At 42.6% G+C, this 15557-nt stretch overlaps 2 protein-coding genes across 2 annotated transcripts; both read right to left on the reverse strand.

Moving 5' to 3' along the window:
* Positions 1-1613: 1613 nt before the first annotated feature.
* Positions 1614-5782, reverse strand: stoml3b (stomatin (EPB72)-like 3b; the record flags this gene model as incomplete). Its single annotated transcript, XM_083909907.1, has 7 exons — positions 1614-1979; positions 2065-2199; positions 2926-3129; positions 4116-4198; positions 4296-4368; positions 4448-4551; positions 5725-5782. 7 exons carry the CDS (start codon positions 5780-5782, stop codon positions 1791-1793), a joined length of 846 nt encoding a protein of 281 aa, XP_083766033.1. The 3' UTR covers positions 1614-1790.
* A 1258-nt stretch (positions 5783-7040) lies between these two features.
* proser1 (proline and serine rich 1) lies at positions 7041-15390 on the reverse strand. Its single transcript, XM_083909892.1, has 12 exons — positions 14800-15390; positions 14640-14705; positions 13237-13305; positions 13054-13148; positions 12855-12948; positions 12621-12731; positions 12406-12507; positions 11521-11599; positions 11134-11226; positions 8923-10297; positions 7894-8038; positions 7041-7815 (listed from the first exon to the last, which is right to left on the reverse strand). Exons 1-12 carry the CDS (start codon positions 14842-14844, stop codon positions 7690-7692), a joined length of 2400 nt encoding a protein of 799 aa, XP_083766018.1. The 5' UTR covers positions 14845-15390; the 3' UTR covers positions 7041-7689.
* Positions 15391-15557: the final 167 nt, after the last annotated feature.

The raw sequence follows: 15557 nt of genomic DNA on the forward strand, positions 1-15557 counted from the left end.
TGATTTCAATGAAAACAAATGTCCTCACTTCGTAAAAATGACCTCACTTTGTTGGTTAAAAACCCTCACTGGTCCTCATTATGCTGCAAATACAGGAACACACACACACACACAGGGTTGAAACGCTCTTTAAAAAGAATGTCGAGAAACAAACAGCGTGAGACTTTCGAGAGAATCTCACTTTTATAGCCACGCGCTGACTACGCCGAGAATGTCTTTGTCAGAATGAAAAACTGTGTTTTTAACTTCAGCGTCTCCTCCTCAAAAGGTCAACTCCTCAAAGGGTCACCTCCTCAAAAGGTCACCTCCTCAAAAGGTCACCTCCTCAAAGGTCACATCAGGTGTGCAACAAAACAAAAACCTGTGTTTACAAACGACGACAGCGTTAAATTTACCGATGATTATCTCTCTATGATTTCCGACGACCCTTCAATGTGTCCTGTGGACATTCACGTCTCACTCAGAATGTAATAAGCGTTTTTTTAATTGATTTTTTATTGATTGTTTTTGTTAAAAATAATAACAATAATAATAATAATAATATTAAGGCCTCTTTGTAGCAGCCATTTAATAAGTAGCACTTAAAGCAAAACGTGGGTCATTTGTCAGACGTTTAAAGGCACCGATTGTAGTTTGAATGTAAATACATTTAGGACATGAGCATCGTCTTAGTGCACAGACAGAGTCATAGAAGCATGTTTTTCCTCTCACTGTCGTTTCTCTCTGTGAAATGTGAACACGACGGAGGACGAGGAGAGAGTCGGTGATTTCGTTTGTTGAAACCAGTATTAAAATATTTCAGAAAAATCATGTGTTTGAGTGTCTTTATTGTTCTTTATAGCACTGGGAAAAAACCGATCATAAATAACCAAATTTGACCACTTTTACAAATTGTCATCTTTAATTCTCTTGATTCTTTTCAATCGAGCTTCTCGTTTCTAAAATATGACCAAATCAATCCCATAATATCAATTTAGGAGTTATTTCTTCATGACTATGTTGAATTTGCATCATAAATGCATTTATAGTGTGGACCCTTTATTGTTCCATATAAAAACAGACACTTTTATTGTCAAATATCATCACAAATATAATTTGATGTATTTTTCGAGCACGACTGTGCTAATAATAATAATAATTATTTTTTGGGCCTTTTCCCATGCCCCAAAACTCACGGATTTTTGGAAAATTTTGGAAAATTGGAAGTGGGAGGGGCCAATAAGCGTGACGCCCCCTGTCCAAATTCACCCTGAACAGCACAATTGTCGTAGACGCACGAAAATCGGTACACACGTGTGTAGAAGGTCAGGACGAAGAAAAAATGACATTATGACCACGATCCAAACGCAACAGGAAGGCCGCCAATTTTAATTGATTGGCCATTTTTGGGCGTTTTTGCGACATCCTCAGTAAAAACAGGTGAGAAAGACAATGATCTGCCATTCGTTTATTGGATTATATTTAGCCACGGATCGTGCTTACATCATGTGAATAATAAATGGCAACAACAACAACAACAACAACAGTAGCAGCAGTTCATTCAGTATTTCATTATAAAATTATATTAAATGTCTTTTTAAACAAACTACAGCACAGGTTTCCTTCCTGAAACATGCAAAATCAAAAATATAAACTATGCCGACCACTCTTTTTTTTACTACACACACACACAGGTGTATTTGTATGAGTCATAAGCAGCAGCAGCACGTTCCTCACATTCTGACACTGTTGAATTTGCCTATACATACGATTACATTTGACTAGTAAGTGCTGCGCTTCACGCTCACCCGTCACTTCCTCATGAAGTGGCTGATGACGTCCATGGGCAGAGGGAAGACGATGGTGGAGTTCTTCTCGGCCGCGATGGTGTTGAGCGTCTGCAGGTACCGCAGCTGCAGGGCGGACGGCGACTCCGCGATGATCAGCGACGCCTCCTTCAGGGCGCGGGACGCGTTCATCTCGCCTTCTGCTGCGATCACCTGCAACGCAGAGAGAACGCTCAGCGTGTGCACATGCATGTATGTATGTCTGTATATGTGTGTGTGTGTGTGTGTGTGTGCTGACCTTGGCTCTGGCCTCTCGAGACGCCTCCGCCTCTGCGGCCATGGCTCTCTGCAGCTGAACGGGCAGCTTCACGTCTTTGATCTCCACACGCTCCACCTTGATGCCCCAGTTATCCGTGGCTTCATCCAGGCTGGACTGGAACGGAAGGTGGCGCTCGTCATCGTTCACGTTCAGCAAGTATTTTGAATATTAAAGGCGCCGTATGTAAAGAATGTGGCCAAAAAAACGGTTTCTACACTCAAATACAAAATACAGAGGTCTTTTTGGCTTGGTTTCCTCCGCCATTGTCGCTCAGACTCTACTGACTGCAATGATATTTTGTCTGTACTGTTGTTGTTGGTGAGTTCAGTTTGTTATATGAACATTATTCCTGAGTCTCTGTCACATATTAGGAGGATTTTATGATTTGAAAGGTGAAAAATAGATGTTATTCCATGAAAAGACACACAGGAAGTAAGTCAACCAAATGTCTTAGACATGTTATAAACTCATGGTGATATCTTTAGGTTGCCAGATCTGGATATTCGCGATCCTTCATTCCATCAGGTCACAAAACTATCTATAAAACTAACTATAATTCCTCATTCTCGATTTCTCACTAACATTCGCTGTATATATTCCAGATTGTCTACTTTATTATGTATTATTGATGACTGTTTTATTTATATCTGTATATTTAGCTCTTGTTTCCTCGTGCCGTATTTCTTACCCACTTTGTTGTGAATTTAAAAATCAATGCAAAAAAAGATTCTCTCAAAAGGTGGGATAGACTCATTTGTGCATATCATTCGCTGAAAAATCTGATTAATCTAGAACATTAAATACGTCTTAGAATGTGCCGTCTTTGTTTAAATGGCGTACCTGCATGCTGTGAGCGATGCCCTCGCGGTCAGACAACAGCTCGGACAGGTTCTTGGTGCCCAGGACGTTCCGGAGCGTGGTCTGCGCGAGCAGACGCGTGGACGAGTCGGCGTTGGACACGTTGGCCACCGAGGCGATGGGGTCGCTGACGCGGAAATAGACGACGCCGTCCACACACACCGTCACCGAGTCTTTGGTCAGGATCTGGAAGAGAAAACACGGGGTGCAGCTCAGTGAATTAGTGGAAAATGTGGTGGAAAATTCGTTCAACTCAAATAGTGAAACTTGTGTATTATATACATTCAATAGAGCTCTTTTCTTTGGCTTTTAACAGTATGTAGAGCGTTGATTTTATGTGTTTTTAATGTGTTTTTTATGTGACTGTATTTGTTTTGTTGTCAACCTATTTTATTTCTGTTTTTATTTTTATCTCTGTTTTACCTATTGTGCAGCACTTTGGAAACAGTTTGTTTGTTTGAACTCGTGCTTTATAAATAAAGTGGATTGGATTGGATTGGATAGACACAGACTGAAGGTGTTTAAAGGTGAAGTAAGTAGTTTATAGTGCCATCTAGAGGAGAGGCTGAACTTTACAACAAAGAACTGCTCCTCTGCTCACCCCCTCCCTTCCCTGAGCGCTACGGTATCCTCAGCCGGTCAAATGTCGTCCTCGTCTTCTTTCTCCGTGTCAGCAGATGAGGTTCGTGAGGTGAGGGAGAGGGCGAGCTACCGTGGCCGTAGCAGACGAAGCGGAGAGAGAGGAGGCGGGACTTCCGCTACAAGTAAAGCGACGCTTGATTTTTTTCTCGCGCGTTTGTCCTTACAGGCTCCGGTAGAAACATGGCGTCTCGCTGCTAACAGTGGCAATGCAACCGCGACCATGTTATTTTACATGACTTTTTGAAACACTACGAAAAATGAAACAAAAACTTTTATACAGCGACTAGACAATGTAGGAGCACATACTATGTATAAAAAAGTGGATTTTGGGTTATATAAACCCATAAATACTACACATTGTCCCTTTAAGTCTTTGGTTCTTTTACTTGTGATGATTTTGGCTCACATTAAAATTCAGTATCGCAAAAATATTAGAATGCACCATAAGACCAAGCCTTCTGGAAAGTACTATGTGACAGTTTGTGTGTTTTTGTTGTTGTGTTGTTGTGTTTGTGGTTTGCAGACCCTACCTCCTGCGGTGGGATGTCAAAGGAAACAGTTCGCAGATCAACTTTTACGATGGAGTCAGTGCACGGCAGAATGAAGAAGATTCCTGCAGAGGAGGAGGAGGAAGAGGAGGGAAGGTGAGAGGGAAAAGGTCACATTTATGAATGACCCTGTCAAAAACATAAAAGTGTAAGTATAAAGACCTGGTCCTTTTGCCTTCCTGTCTGTGATACGGCCCAGTCTGAAGATGACGGCGCGCTCATACTCCTGAACGATCTGAAAGAGTAACAACACGAAGCACCATAAGTCCACTGTTTTCATAGAATTTTTTTAGATCTTCACGGCGCTCGCTCACCTTCAGACAGAACCAGATGGTGAAAGGGAAGAGTAAGCTCGTGAAGATACCAGAGAGGATGACGATGAACCAGCCGACGCATCCCAGAGACCCGGTTTGTTCAGCTGAAGGAGACAAAGATCTGGAATTCATTCATTCATTTGCACAGCGCAAACATTAAAAGTGTTGACTTATGTCGCGTGATCTCCGTCGTAGGTTATTGCAACAGGTGTTTTTCAACGTGTCAGAGACGTAAGAGAAGTCCATTTTTGATGATACGGTTGATTTTCATCCCTAAAAAGCCTCAGCTTCACTTCCTTTGCTCTCGCGTTAGAAACGTTCTCTTTAGTTCTAACCACAACAACCACAACCACCACCATGTTTCCTGTTCTCGTAAAAAATTACATTTTCGTGATGAGTTTTACTGCTGCTGACGCTCGTTTGGAAAGCTGAAAAACCTTCAACAAATCCACTTCTTTGATTGAGTAACACTTTAGAAAAACTGTACAAAATGGTCAAATTAAAGCAAGACCATATTTTTACCCAACACAATTTCCTGCTTGGTAATTAAAGTCGTTTCAGCTTCTTAAAGGTGAATATTTTCTTGGTTTCTTGAACACTGATCAAGGGATTTTTAACATTTTATGGGCCAAACGATTCATGGAGCTCTAAATAAAAGTGGTGATCGCTTTACAATTATAATAACTGACCTACTGCGGTGTCACATTACCTCACTATAACGTGGAACAGCGCTGACACTCAATCAAAGGGATGGAAAAGTTTCCATTAATCACAATATATTCTCCCGTCACATTATTGTTATGTCCACACACTTAATCCAGAGATTAGTGGGACATAACAAGTGATGTACGACGGCGATGTGTGTACAGCTTTCACGGTAACACGATCCCTGTGCCACAGGTCAGCCGCGACAAAAGCATGGAAAACGATTAGGGAAAAAGATAAAGAGAAGAAGAAAAGTGCTCACATATGAAACCAAAAACCAAACATTTGCACATCCTCGTTCGCTCGCCGCAGACACGCAAACGCTCAGGGTGTCACATGCTCAGGGACTCTCGGTGACATGTGTGTTGCGTCTCTATGACGATGCAGGTGTTCTCACACCAGGTGAACAAAACACACACTCTGTGAACGCTCGACACCGAGCTTAACGTTAAAGGAACAGGTGATTTTAAGATTTAAACAGGGCTTTGTTTTTCAGAAACATTTGAACACAAGGTTGTTTTAACATTAAAGCAACAGTATTACGCATAAGTAATAAATGAAAACATGCTTACAGATGAGGTCTTCTCTGCTCTGCCCTCCTCTCTTCTGGCTTTCCATCCGGTGTTCCATTTCCACGTACCAGTGAAAACTGAGTGGGGAAGTGTGCCGAGAGACTTTGCTCAAGTGCAACTAATGAACGAGGGCGGGAGGGAGTGGCCCGGCCTTTTAAAGCGATATTACAGCAATATAACCAAGCTCAGGGAGACATGTCGGTAGGTGTGGCTCACAATCTGAGTCGATCATCGACAGAGTTAATGAATCACCAACACGACATGTATGAACATACAAAGTGTATATATATATGTTCCTTTCTTATATTATTCATGAGGATTCCGTTCATAATGATCATTGATAAAGTGGAGAAATTCACTTGATGCTAGAATCTGTGGACACATCAAACTGAGCGCACATGACTTTGTTTTCACATGTAAATATCCCAGTTGCATGAAATAACTTCCTTTTTACATGACCTACGTTAATAACCGTCCACTCCAGTCGTCTCTCGTGACTCACGGACATCAGCGAGAGCAGCACCAGCGCATTAGACAACATGCATAAATCACGGACGCTTGGGACGAGCAGCACATTAAAGCACTCAGTGAGCGGATGAGCAGACGGAGAGAGAAGGGAAGATTTTTGGGGCTGGATAAAAGAATTAGAGTGAAATCGTAGAGCCAGTGTCTGTGATTATGAACGCTCCAGTTGCACCTGTTGCTCAGAGTATTCACTTTCCATTGTCTACGTTAGATTCGATCCGTGTCTGTGCTGTTTTTTGCACGTCACGGCCAGATTTCCTCAGATAATTATCGTGCCGTATACACACACAGCCCTGTGTAAAGACCAAATTGTGTCTGGCATAATTGCCTTGAGGGTGTGGTCTACATTTGCTCTACTCTGACTCGAATAACAAATTATTAATGGCCTCACTCGCGATGGGCCTTGCGGTTGATCGACACCGTTTAGTGCCAATTATTTTCCATTTGCTCTTTTCCTTCCTTCATCTCAGTGAGCGATGCTGCACAACTGCGTTCAATGTCAATGTTTTGCACTCACACATGAGAACAAAGAACATTAAACCTTCTCTTTAAAAGACACACACACATGCACCTGTCGGGCCTCAACTCTCTGCAAACCGCAGGACTTCTCCGCCTTTGAACTACGTCGGTGTACAGAACGGAGACGACAGCGACAGGTACAGCAACCAGCAGTTTACTGACAAAAACAATAAAACAGTTTCAAAGACAAGAAGAAAAAAAGAGACAGACAGCAGCACAGTGTAATAAACAACATCTGTAAAGTCGCCAATTCCAAGAGAACCTTCATAGGTTAAAATACTAAACTGGGGTTTACAGTAAAATAAAAAGGAATCACAGTTTCCACTGTGATGAAAGGCATTCATGAAGCATCTCAGTCGTCCATTTTCATGATTTAACCTGTGTGTTTTTAGCATTATCAGAGTACAGTGTGTCAGAAACCGTCACATTTGTAAAAAAAAAAAAACAACAGAAGAAGAAGCTTTGTAAACAAACAACATGGGAATCACAGTTGACTGCCGACAGCGACAAATGAGCGTTTACTGTAAATAACACAAATGTGAGTGGAGCTGCCAAACCCACACACACACACACACACACACACACACACACACACACATATACAGAGGCTTTAAAAGATTCACGTTCTTCTGTTGTTGTGTGTGTGTGTGTGTGTGTGTGTAAGACGTTATTGTAATAATACAATATTCCATTCAGAGTTGATCATGTGAATAAAACCAGGTTCAGCCTCAAAAGAACTCATATTTACACATGTTCCTTCACTAAGGGTAATGTAACAAACATAACCCACTTCTCTGTGTCATGTTTTTGTCACGGTAGTGTTCCTCACCTCACACTCAGCGCTCTGAAGCGCTCTTATCTGATGTGTCGTCTTGGTTCAAGGCCGAAACGTTAAAAAACAACAAGGGAAGGGTTTTTTTTTTACTGCCAGCCCAGCTGAGGGTGCAGACCAGGCTGCAGAGGGAAGGGGTTTCCTGGGCCTGGAGGGTAGTTAGTGAAGCTGTTGGGCTGAGGAGGGAAGCTCTCTAACCCGGCTGTGGAATGAGCCTGGAACAAGACACAGATTCTAACCAACAGACCTTATCAAACAATAACAGATATCATCATTTATATACGTGTGTGTACCTGTAACAGAGCCGACTGCATGGCTGGGTTGTGGAGGCCACCGAGTGCAGCAGAGGAAGCCGAGGGAGAGAAGCCGGGGACCCCGGGGAAAGAGAGGAGGCTGGGGAAGCCACTGTTCCCTGGAGGCTGGAGTCCGCTGCCCATCCTGGAAGATACACAACAACAACAATAACTGTCGATTAATAAATGAATTTATCATATCACACTTATTATTATTACAGAGTTCCCACACATTTTCCATTTCAAAATTCCATACTTTTCCAGACTCAAATTCACAATACTTTTCGGAGGAGTTTTCAGTCAATATTAAACATCTGAATACCAATTGTAAGATACTTATTATGTAAATAAATGGTTCTAAAACCCTTCACTCATTTCCAGCCCTCTCCTGTCTATATTAATATATTAAATTTTAGAAAGTGAGATAATAGTCTGGAAACAACACTAACATTTATTTCCATACTTTTTTCTCTTTTTCCATACTTATCCAGACCTGGAAATTACTCTAATTAAATTCCATTCTGCGTAGGAACCCTGTTATTAGACCTAATAAGAAGCATATATGTATAGGGGGACATTGTGCGAGTAAAGACAGCATGAACATGGAGAAGTGTCCAAAAAAAGTGTCATAATTGAATAAAACTGCTTCCCAAAAACATGCAGAGGTTAACTGAACACTCTAAACATGACATTTCAACCCAACTTCAAGTGCCTCTAATACATTTTCATTGACAATCTAATAATGTTTACTATATGGCTGTAATAAGAGATGACCTCATCGATAACGAGAGACACAGCCTCAGACGAGTGGACTTTGCACAGTGAAGGTACAACCTCTTAACTTATCACTATCATAACCCACAATCCAAAGGAGAGAAGCAGTTTTATGACGCTGTCGTTCATGGAAAAATCAACATCACGAGTTCTGACAAAGCTCACAGTTAACGATTGTAATCTAGCATTTCAGGTGATGGATTGGAAATCTTATCATCAGGATGGAATCATAACAATGAGCTGTGCTGAACATACCCTGGCTGAAAGTTGGAGCTGAAGGCCGATGCAAAGCCCGGTAAAACTGGTGATGATGTCGGAACACCTGCTGCTGCTGCTGCCGCCGCCGCCGCTGCTGCTGCCGCCTGCAGCGGCGCCACGGATGCTACTGAAGACGGAGCAGCACCCGACAGTCCCATGAATGAAGACAACACGGGGCTCCCAGCTCCGTGCCCCCCTGACACACCCATTCCTGGGAAAGCACCCGGGCTAGAGCCAGGTGGAAGGCCTTGGAATATAGAAGGGGCAGAGGTCAGGCCGAGACCGAAAGGGGAAGCTGCATTCTGAGCAGCGTTAGCAGCCAGGCCAGGGTACATGGAGGTTGGTACGTGGTTGGAAAGGTTGATGTTGGAAGACATTGCAGACATGGATGAAGGGATGGAGGCAGGAGGGAGAGATGACGACAGACTGGGGAAATGGGAAAGGCTGGGGTAATGAGAGGGAGCTGGGCTGGAGGACAGAGCTTGGAGGCCGGCCATGTGGACGGGACTGGGCAGAGAGACTTGAGGGGAACCTGAGGAGTGTGGTAGACCTAGAGAACGAGCCAGGGCAGCTTGTGTAGGACCCGGGACCACCAAGGAGCTCAGTGATGGTGTGCCTGAACGAGAGGCGCCCTTGAAAGCAGAGTGCACGGGGCTGTTACTGCCACTGCCGCTCCCCCCCGTGTGTCTGTTCAGTGACCCAGCTGCAGCAATAGCAGCCTGGGCCTGTGCAGAATGAGCTGGAGAGGGTTTGGGGCTGGGGCCAGGGGTGGAGCAGCTGGGGATGACTGGAGTGGACGATCTCGGAGTGAGGGACTGTGGTCCCGAGGGGGTGTAACTTCGTATCACTGACCCAGAGGGGTTACCTGTATGTGGCTGTAGGCCAGAGAAGTTGGGTCCTGACTGGTGCTCTGTGGAATGAGGAAAATGCTTCTGCTGAGTTGAACCCATGGAGTTTGTCTGCAACATGGAGTCTGAGCTGCTACGGGAGTTGGCGGGGGTGCCTGGCCGGGAGAGAGCGTGGAAGGGGGAAGAGGAGAAGCCCCCACTGCCGGGGACAGGAGTGCCACACGGGGTGCCTGTGGGTGTGTGGGCTTTAATGACAGATGAGGGCGTGGGTGTAGCATGACCACCGGGGGTCTGTGGTCCTGCTTTGATGACTGATGGAGACGGAGCAGGCGAGTGAGAGGGGGCGCTCGGGTTGTGAGATGGAACCTTCCCAGGGAAAACTGGCGTGATGGGAGTGGTGGGAGTCTGCTGAGCTGGAGACTGGGGTGGGACAGGGTTAGAAGGTATGGATCCATGAGGGATGAGGAGGGGGCCGCTCTTCACCCCTGGAGTGGTGTGGTGTGGGTTTCCTGGTTTGGCATAACCTGGAAGTAAAAAGAGGGTCAGAATGAGTTCAAACTGTGTTCAGAAATCATGACGACTATTATCTGATGGGGAATTATAATCAGTGACTATTTTTATGATCAGGAGTGCGAGTGTTGAAGCTGAGCGAGTTATTGGTGGAAGAAGCAACTTCACACACACTCGTATACATTTAAAAAATGATAAAAGAAAGACAGAGCACGGAGGAGTGGCCAGAGAGCATCTCTGCTTGCTATTTATTATGGAAACGCCACCATTTTCAATATTGGAATATGTCTTATTTCTACCTTTGGGGGAATTTTTCAATACTTTACTTTTTTTTGATTAAAGGTTTAATATTTGTGCTTATGACCACACGTCTCCCCAAAGGCCCTGAAAAGATGTATTTCAACTGTGAAAACTTGGAAAAAATGTGATGCGTTAAACAATTAGGTTATCTCAAGCAATGCATGATTCCAGAAAGAAAAAAAGATTCATGACTATTAATGAGTTTGAAGCCATTTCCAGCCAAGGGGGAAATCACCAAAGACCAAATTCACCATATAATATAATATACTTACTATAAGACACTGACTGACCAGAAAACAAGATGTGACGCAATACAACACCTTCGAAATTACTGAGCTGTTGTATTGGAGATGATGAAATCGACAGTGTGTTGTGTGTTTCTGGTCACTCTGTGTAAGCAGACTTCTTCACCTCTGATAAGGAGGTGAAGGGAAGCAGCATGCCAGAAGGTAGGGCAGCAAGATTCAGGGTGGGAGCGCCTTTTCTCAGTCACTCAGTCACACACACACAAGCGTGCGTAAAAAAAAAATCATTTCCATTGAGTCATTACCTGCTACTTTGTGGGCGGAGTTGTAGGGGGGAGGGGCCACAGTGGCCGTTATAACCCCTCCCACAGAAACAAGACCTGCGTTGTTGTACGCACCTGAGTAGCAGTGGCAAACATTAACAGTGTCCACCACACACACTCACACACACACACACACACACGTGTAAGAATCAAACACAAACCACCCGACCCCCCCCCCCACACACACACACCACCAACTACACCTCAACCATGTGGACGTCACAAAACCATGCCTGACAGAGCAGAATCGTGAATTTGTCAGTTATTATAATTCATTAGAACTCGACATAATTGTGTGTTTTTAATTGTTTGATGATGTTCAGAGCAGAAACAGGGAGGGAAAAGTGTTTGTAAGGGTTATTTTCTTACTTGGAGCGATGGTTGCATGGGGTCGGCACGGCGGTATCGGGTAGGGCACGGGCCGATGAGGGTTGTAGGTTGACGGAAACTGAAGGGGGGTTAAAAAAAACACACACACACAAAGATATAAATAATTAGCAAGTTTTGTCTCATTATGGTGTTTCTCCAAATGTGTCACTATCCTACTAAGCCTATAAATAAGCTTTTAAAATTTCTGTGCGATCTTTAAAACTGAAAATACCACAAATTGAAACTAATGGATTGAGGATCAATAACTCTCACAGATTTTTACAAAGAAACTTATACATCATTTATATCATGGATTACACTGAAAGAATATTAAAAAGGTTATTTGTGAATCCAACAGACATCATTTTCACATTTTCAAAGAGTCTCGAGAGTGAATATTCTGGCTGCACTAAATAGCGAGAAACACTTGTCTATCTTTAAAGCAATAATAACTGTCATATATTCAGTGTCTTAAAGTCCAGGATTTATCAACGTACACCGACAAAATAAGAGTGAAACTTCCAAATCATCACGAGGTAACTCGCACCCTTCCTTCCTCAAAACTTTACTCACGTGGTTTTTCTAAATAATAGGTCACTGATGTTTTTTTTTTTTTAAATAACTGCATAACAGGCTGGAAAATAAACCTACATGAGACATGCAGACATTTCGTAACATTATGGCCTCTCTGTGGCACTTGACATGTTGGTCATCAAGATATGAAGATTCCTTCCTTTTAGTGATTTTCCATGATGCTGTCTATCATGAGTTTACACAACAAGGCTTGAAGTTTAATCATCATGTGATGCCTTGTCACACAGTCATATGATTCCTCACTATCACTATTGCATCATCCCAAGTGAGTGATTCCATTCGTGAGCTTACAGGTTTGAAGGGTCCAATTATACGGGAGGAAATGCCTTTGCCCTCCGCACTGTTCGATGCATCGTCTTTCTTCTCTGCTTCCTTTTTCGCGGGGGGAATTCCCTGTGAACACATTTTCAAAATAAATCAAAACAAACCAGTATTTTCTGTCAGGATCATGGTGCTGTCAGGAAAGTTCATTGTAATTGAGTGCTGCTTATTTATACAGTACTTACAGGGAATGTGCCAGTGACCAGGCTGGGTCTGCCTTTAGGGTATGGGTTCCCTGGTATCATACCACAGGAGGAGATCATGGCAACAGGAGCCTTACAGCCGACTTTACACACCTAAAAACACAGATGTGGTGTTATAATATGGGTAATATACAGTATAGAGCAAAAATGCTTCGACTACATTACTACGCAACTATCTTTTGGGACTTTATGGCTGATTTTGAGAGATGAACGTACTTGCTCCAGTATCCTGCGAGCTCGCTTCTTCTCAGACAAGTGTATGCGAAACAGATCCTCCACAGGACGATAATTCTGAGCATCTGAAATATTCCTGTGCAGAAAAAACAGAGAGAGCCAGTAATTGACGACAGAATAAACCAACAGCACTGACATTTCAACACAGCATCTGATGTCTAGATGTCCAACTTTTACTCACAAAGCGATCAATTCCAAAACAACCAGTCGGTCTTTAGAGAAAGTGAAGCAATTCAGGATATTTGCAACTTTGGTCGTAGGGATAGCGACCATTTTCTGAAGGCAAAAGAATGAGAGATGACAATTTTACACACAATTCTCCTCCTCTTGATTCTGTTCTGAAGACGTTATTCTTGTTACTTACATGCTGCAGAGCTTTAACTGCTTTGATCTGAGGCTCAGCCCACGAGAAGTACTTCAGGATCTCCATTACCTGCAATGTGCATGGGGTTTTTTTTGCATTGGGTGTAAGGTAGATCTATTTTTTGATATTTAATATATGTTTATTATTAGTTATTGTACGACCCCAGGGTCATGACTGCTTTTTTCTTGGGCGTATGTGTCTGCATGTGAGTGCGAGATGGGTTGCAGGTGTGCATGTTTGATTGAATGTGTCTCGGTGGAAGCTGAGGGTAAGAAAAATGATTCAGCATCGCTCGGAAAATAGACGCTGCTGTAATCTGACTATTTTCCACGCAATGCTGTATAATTTTTCTTACAATAAATTCTGCTCAATATTTCAAACCTGCAACATGATGCCAACATCAAGTTTCTTAAGAATATTTTTGCTATGTACGTTAGAGAAAAATATATATGCATTTAGCATGACCCACTCTAGGTGGCGGTAATGAGGCAGCAGAACAAGGAAGTACACTGCTGTTCCAATTGAAGAGATCGTACTTGTGTACTTCCGTACTTGTGTACTTCCGTACTTGTGTACTTCCGTACTTGTGTACTTCCGTACTTGTGTACTTCCGTACTTGTGTACTTCCGTACTTGTGTACTTCCGTACTTCTCAAGTATGCAAGTATGTATTTGCATACTTGAGTATTGAGAAAGGGCCACATAAACACAAGGAAAAAGCAATCACGACCCCTGGGTTCTTGACAATAGTTCAGGACAAACTTATTGAGGGAGCCCTGTGTATCTTTTGCAGGGGTCTGCAACCTTTAGGATGAAAATAGCCATTTTTGTCACCGCTCCACCCAAATAAAATTCATTTGGAGCCACAAAACAACCAACAAAATGAAGATAATAACAGGAATAAAGGTTTTCATGCAGCTATAATACATAAAAGAGCAATAGTTCTTTTCATTTATGAACTTTATGAACTACAAAATGTTCAGTTTATACCCAGCCTCTTATAAAGTGGAGCAAAAATAAAACACACATTAATGTATACCTAGTTCTTCCATTGTTTCATTGTTTGTGACAAATTATTGAAATTAAAATGAACCCACTTTGAAATAAATTAAGCAAACATTCAGATTGTGTGTCGTTCATACTTGAGAAAAAGGCATGTGGATCCAAAGATGGACAGGACATCCACATGTGTACTTAATATTGCATTTTACTTCGACATTGGATGTGTTGCACAACATATTAATATACTTGTATTTGTCGCCTTGTTCTCTAAAGCTACAATGAGCCACTGCAGAGTGGCTGAAGAGCCACATGTGGCTCTAGAGCCGCAGGTTGCAGACCCCTGATCTAGTGTGTTAAACAGAGGTAAACATCACACGATAGTGTCACACTTTAAACCGTTACCTGCTCACTGGAGAAATATCCATGCACCTGCTCTATGGCTTTGATGCGCTGGTCTGTCAGGACGCACTGCAACACAGAATAGGAATAACAAAAACCATGAGGTTTACACAATTTTTACATCCAAATCATTGACATATTATTGGTTATAATGGACTTTTACCTTTCTTATTTCGTCCAAGACGATGTCAAACGATTTTTTATCCATGTCAGCGGACTCAAAGGCTCTTTGACAATGCTTTTTTTGTTATAACACGCACTTTGTTACTGTACTTTAACAAACAAATTAGATGATGCAGTTGGAGATCAAATGCATTCGGGCGACTCTAAATACTTTGTTGCTGGTGCAACGTTACCGGTCCATTCATAGTGCACTGACACCATCACTAATAAACCAACAAATATTAGCTCTGAATAATCAACTTCATAATAACGCTTTAATAACATTCACAGCCCTTCACCATACAACTTTCCGCCTGTGAACAAAAGCTTTTCTTCCGAGCAAGAGAAGAAGTCCGCAGCTGATCTGTTCGCAGCTAACAACAAGCTAACAGCTAGCTCCAGCTACCGCAGTTCTGCACACGGCTCAACAAAACCACAATAGACAATGCGGAGAAAATATCCGAGCATGTTTTCGCCCAAGCGTATTTCAAATCTTAAACTGGTGATATTCGCTCTCTAAGTTGGAGAGTAGCAAAAATAATTTAGCTTAAATACTCAGAGGATAAGTAACATAGCACTGTGGCTAGCTACTGACAGCTGCCTGGCGCTAGTAGCGTCAACATCCAGAAAGGACCCCTCTGAGCTGACCTGTCAGAAAAAGCACTGTGTGCCACTTTAGGTTAAAACAACATAATTAATTTTGACGTGGGTGATTTTATACGTATATAGAGATATTTTGTAGTTAAAATAATATTTTGT

The sequence above is a fragment of the Microchirus variegatus genome, assembly GCF_963457635.1.
Source record: "Microchirus variegatus genome assembly, chromosome: 2".
Classification (NCBI taxonomy): Eukaryota; Metazoa; Chordata; class Actinopteri; order Pleuronectiformes; family Soleidae; genus Microchirus; species Microchirus variegatus.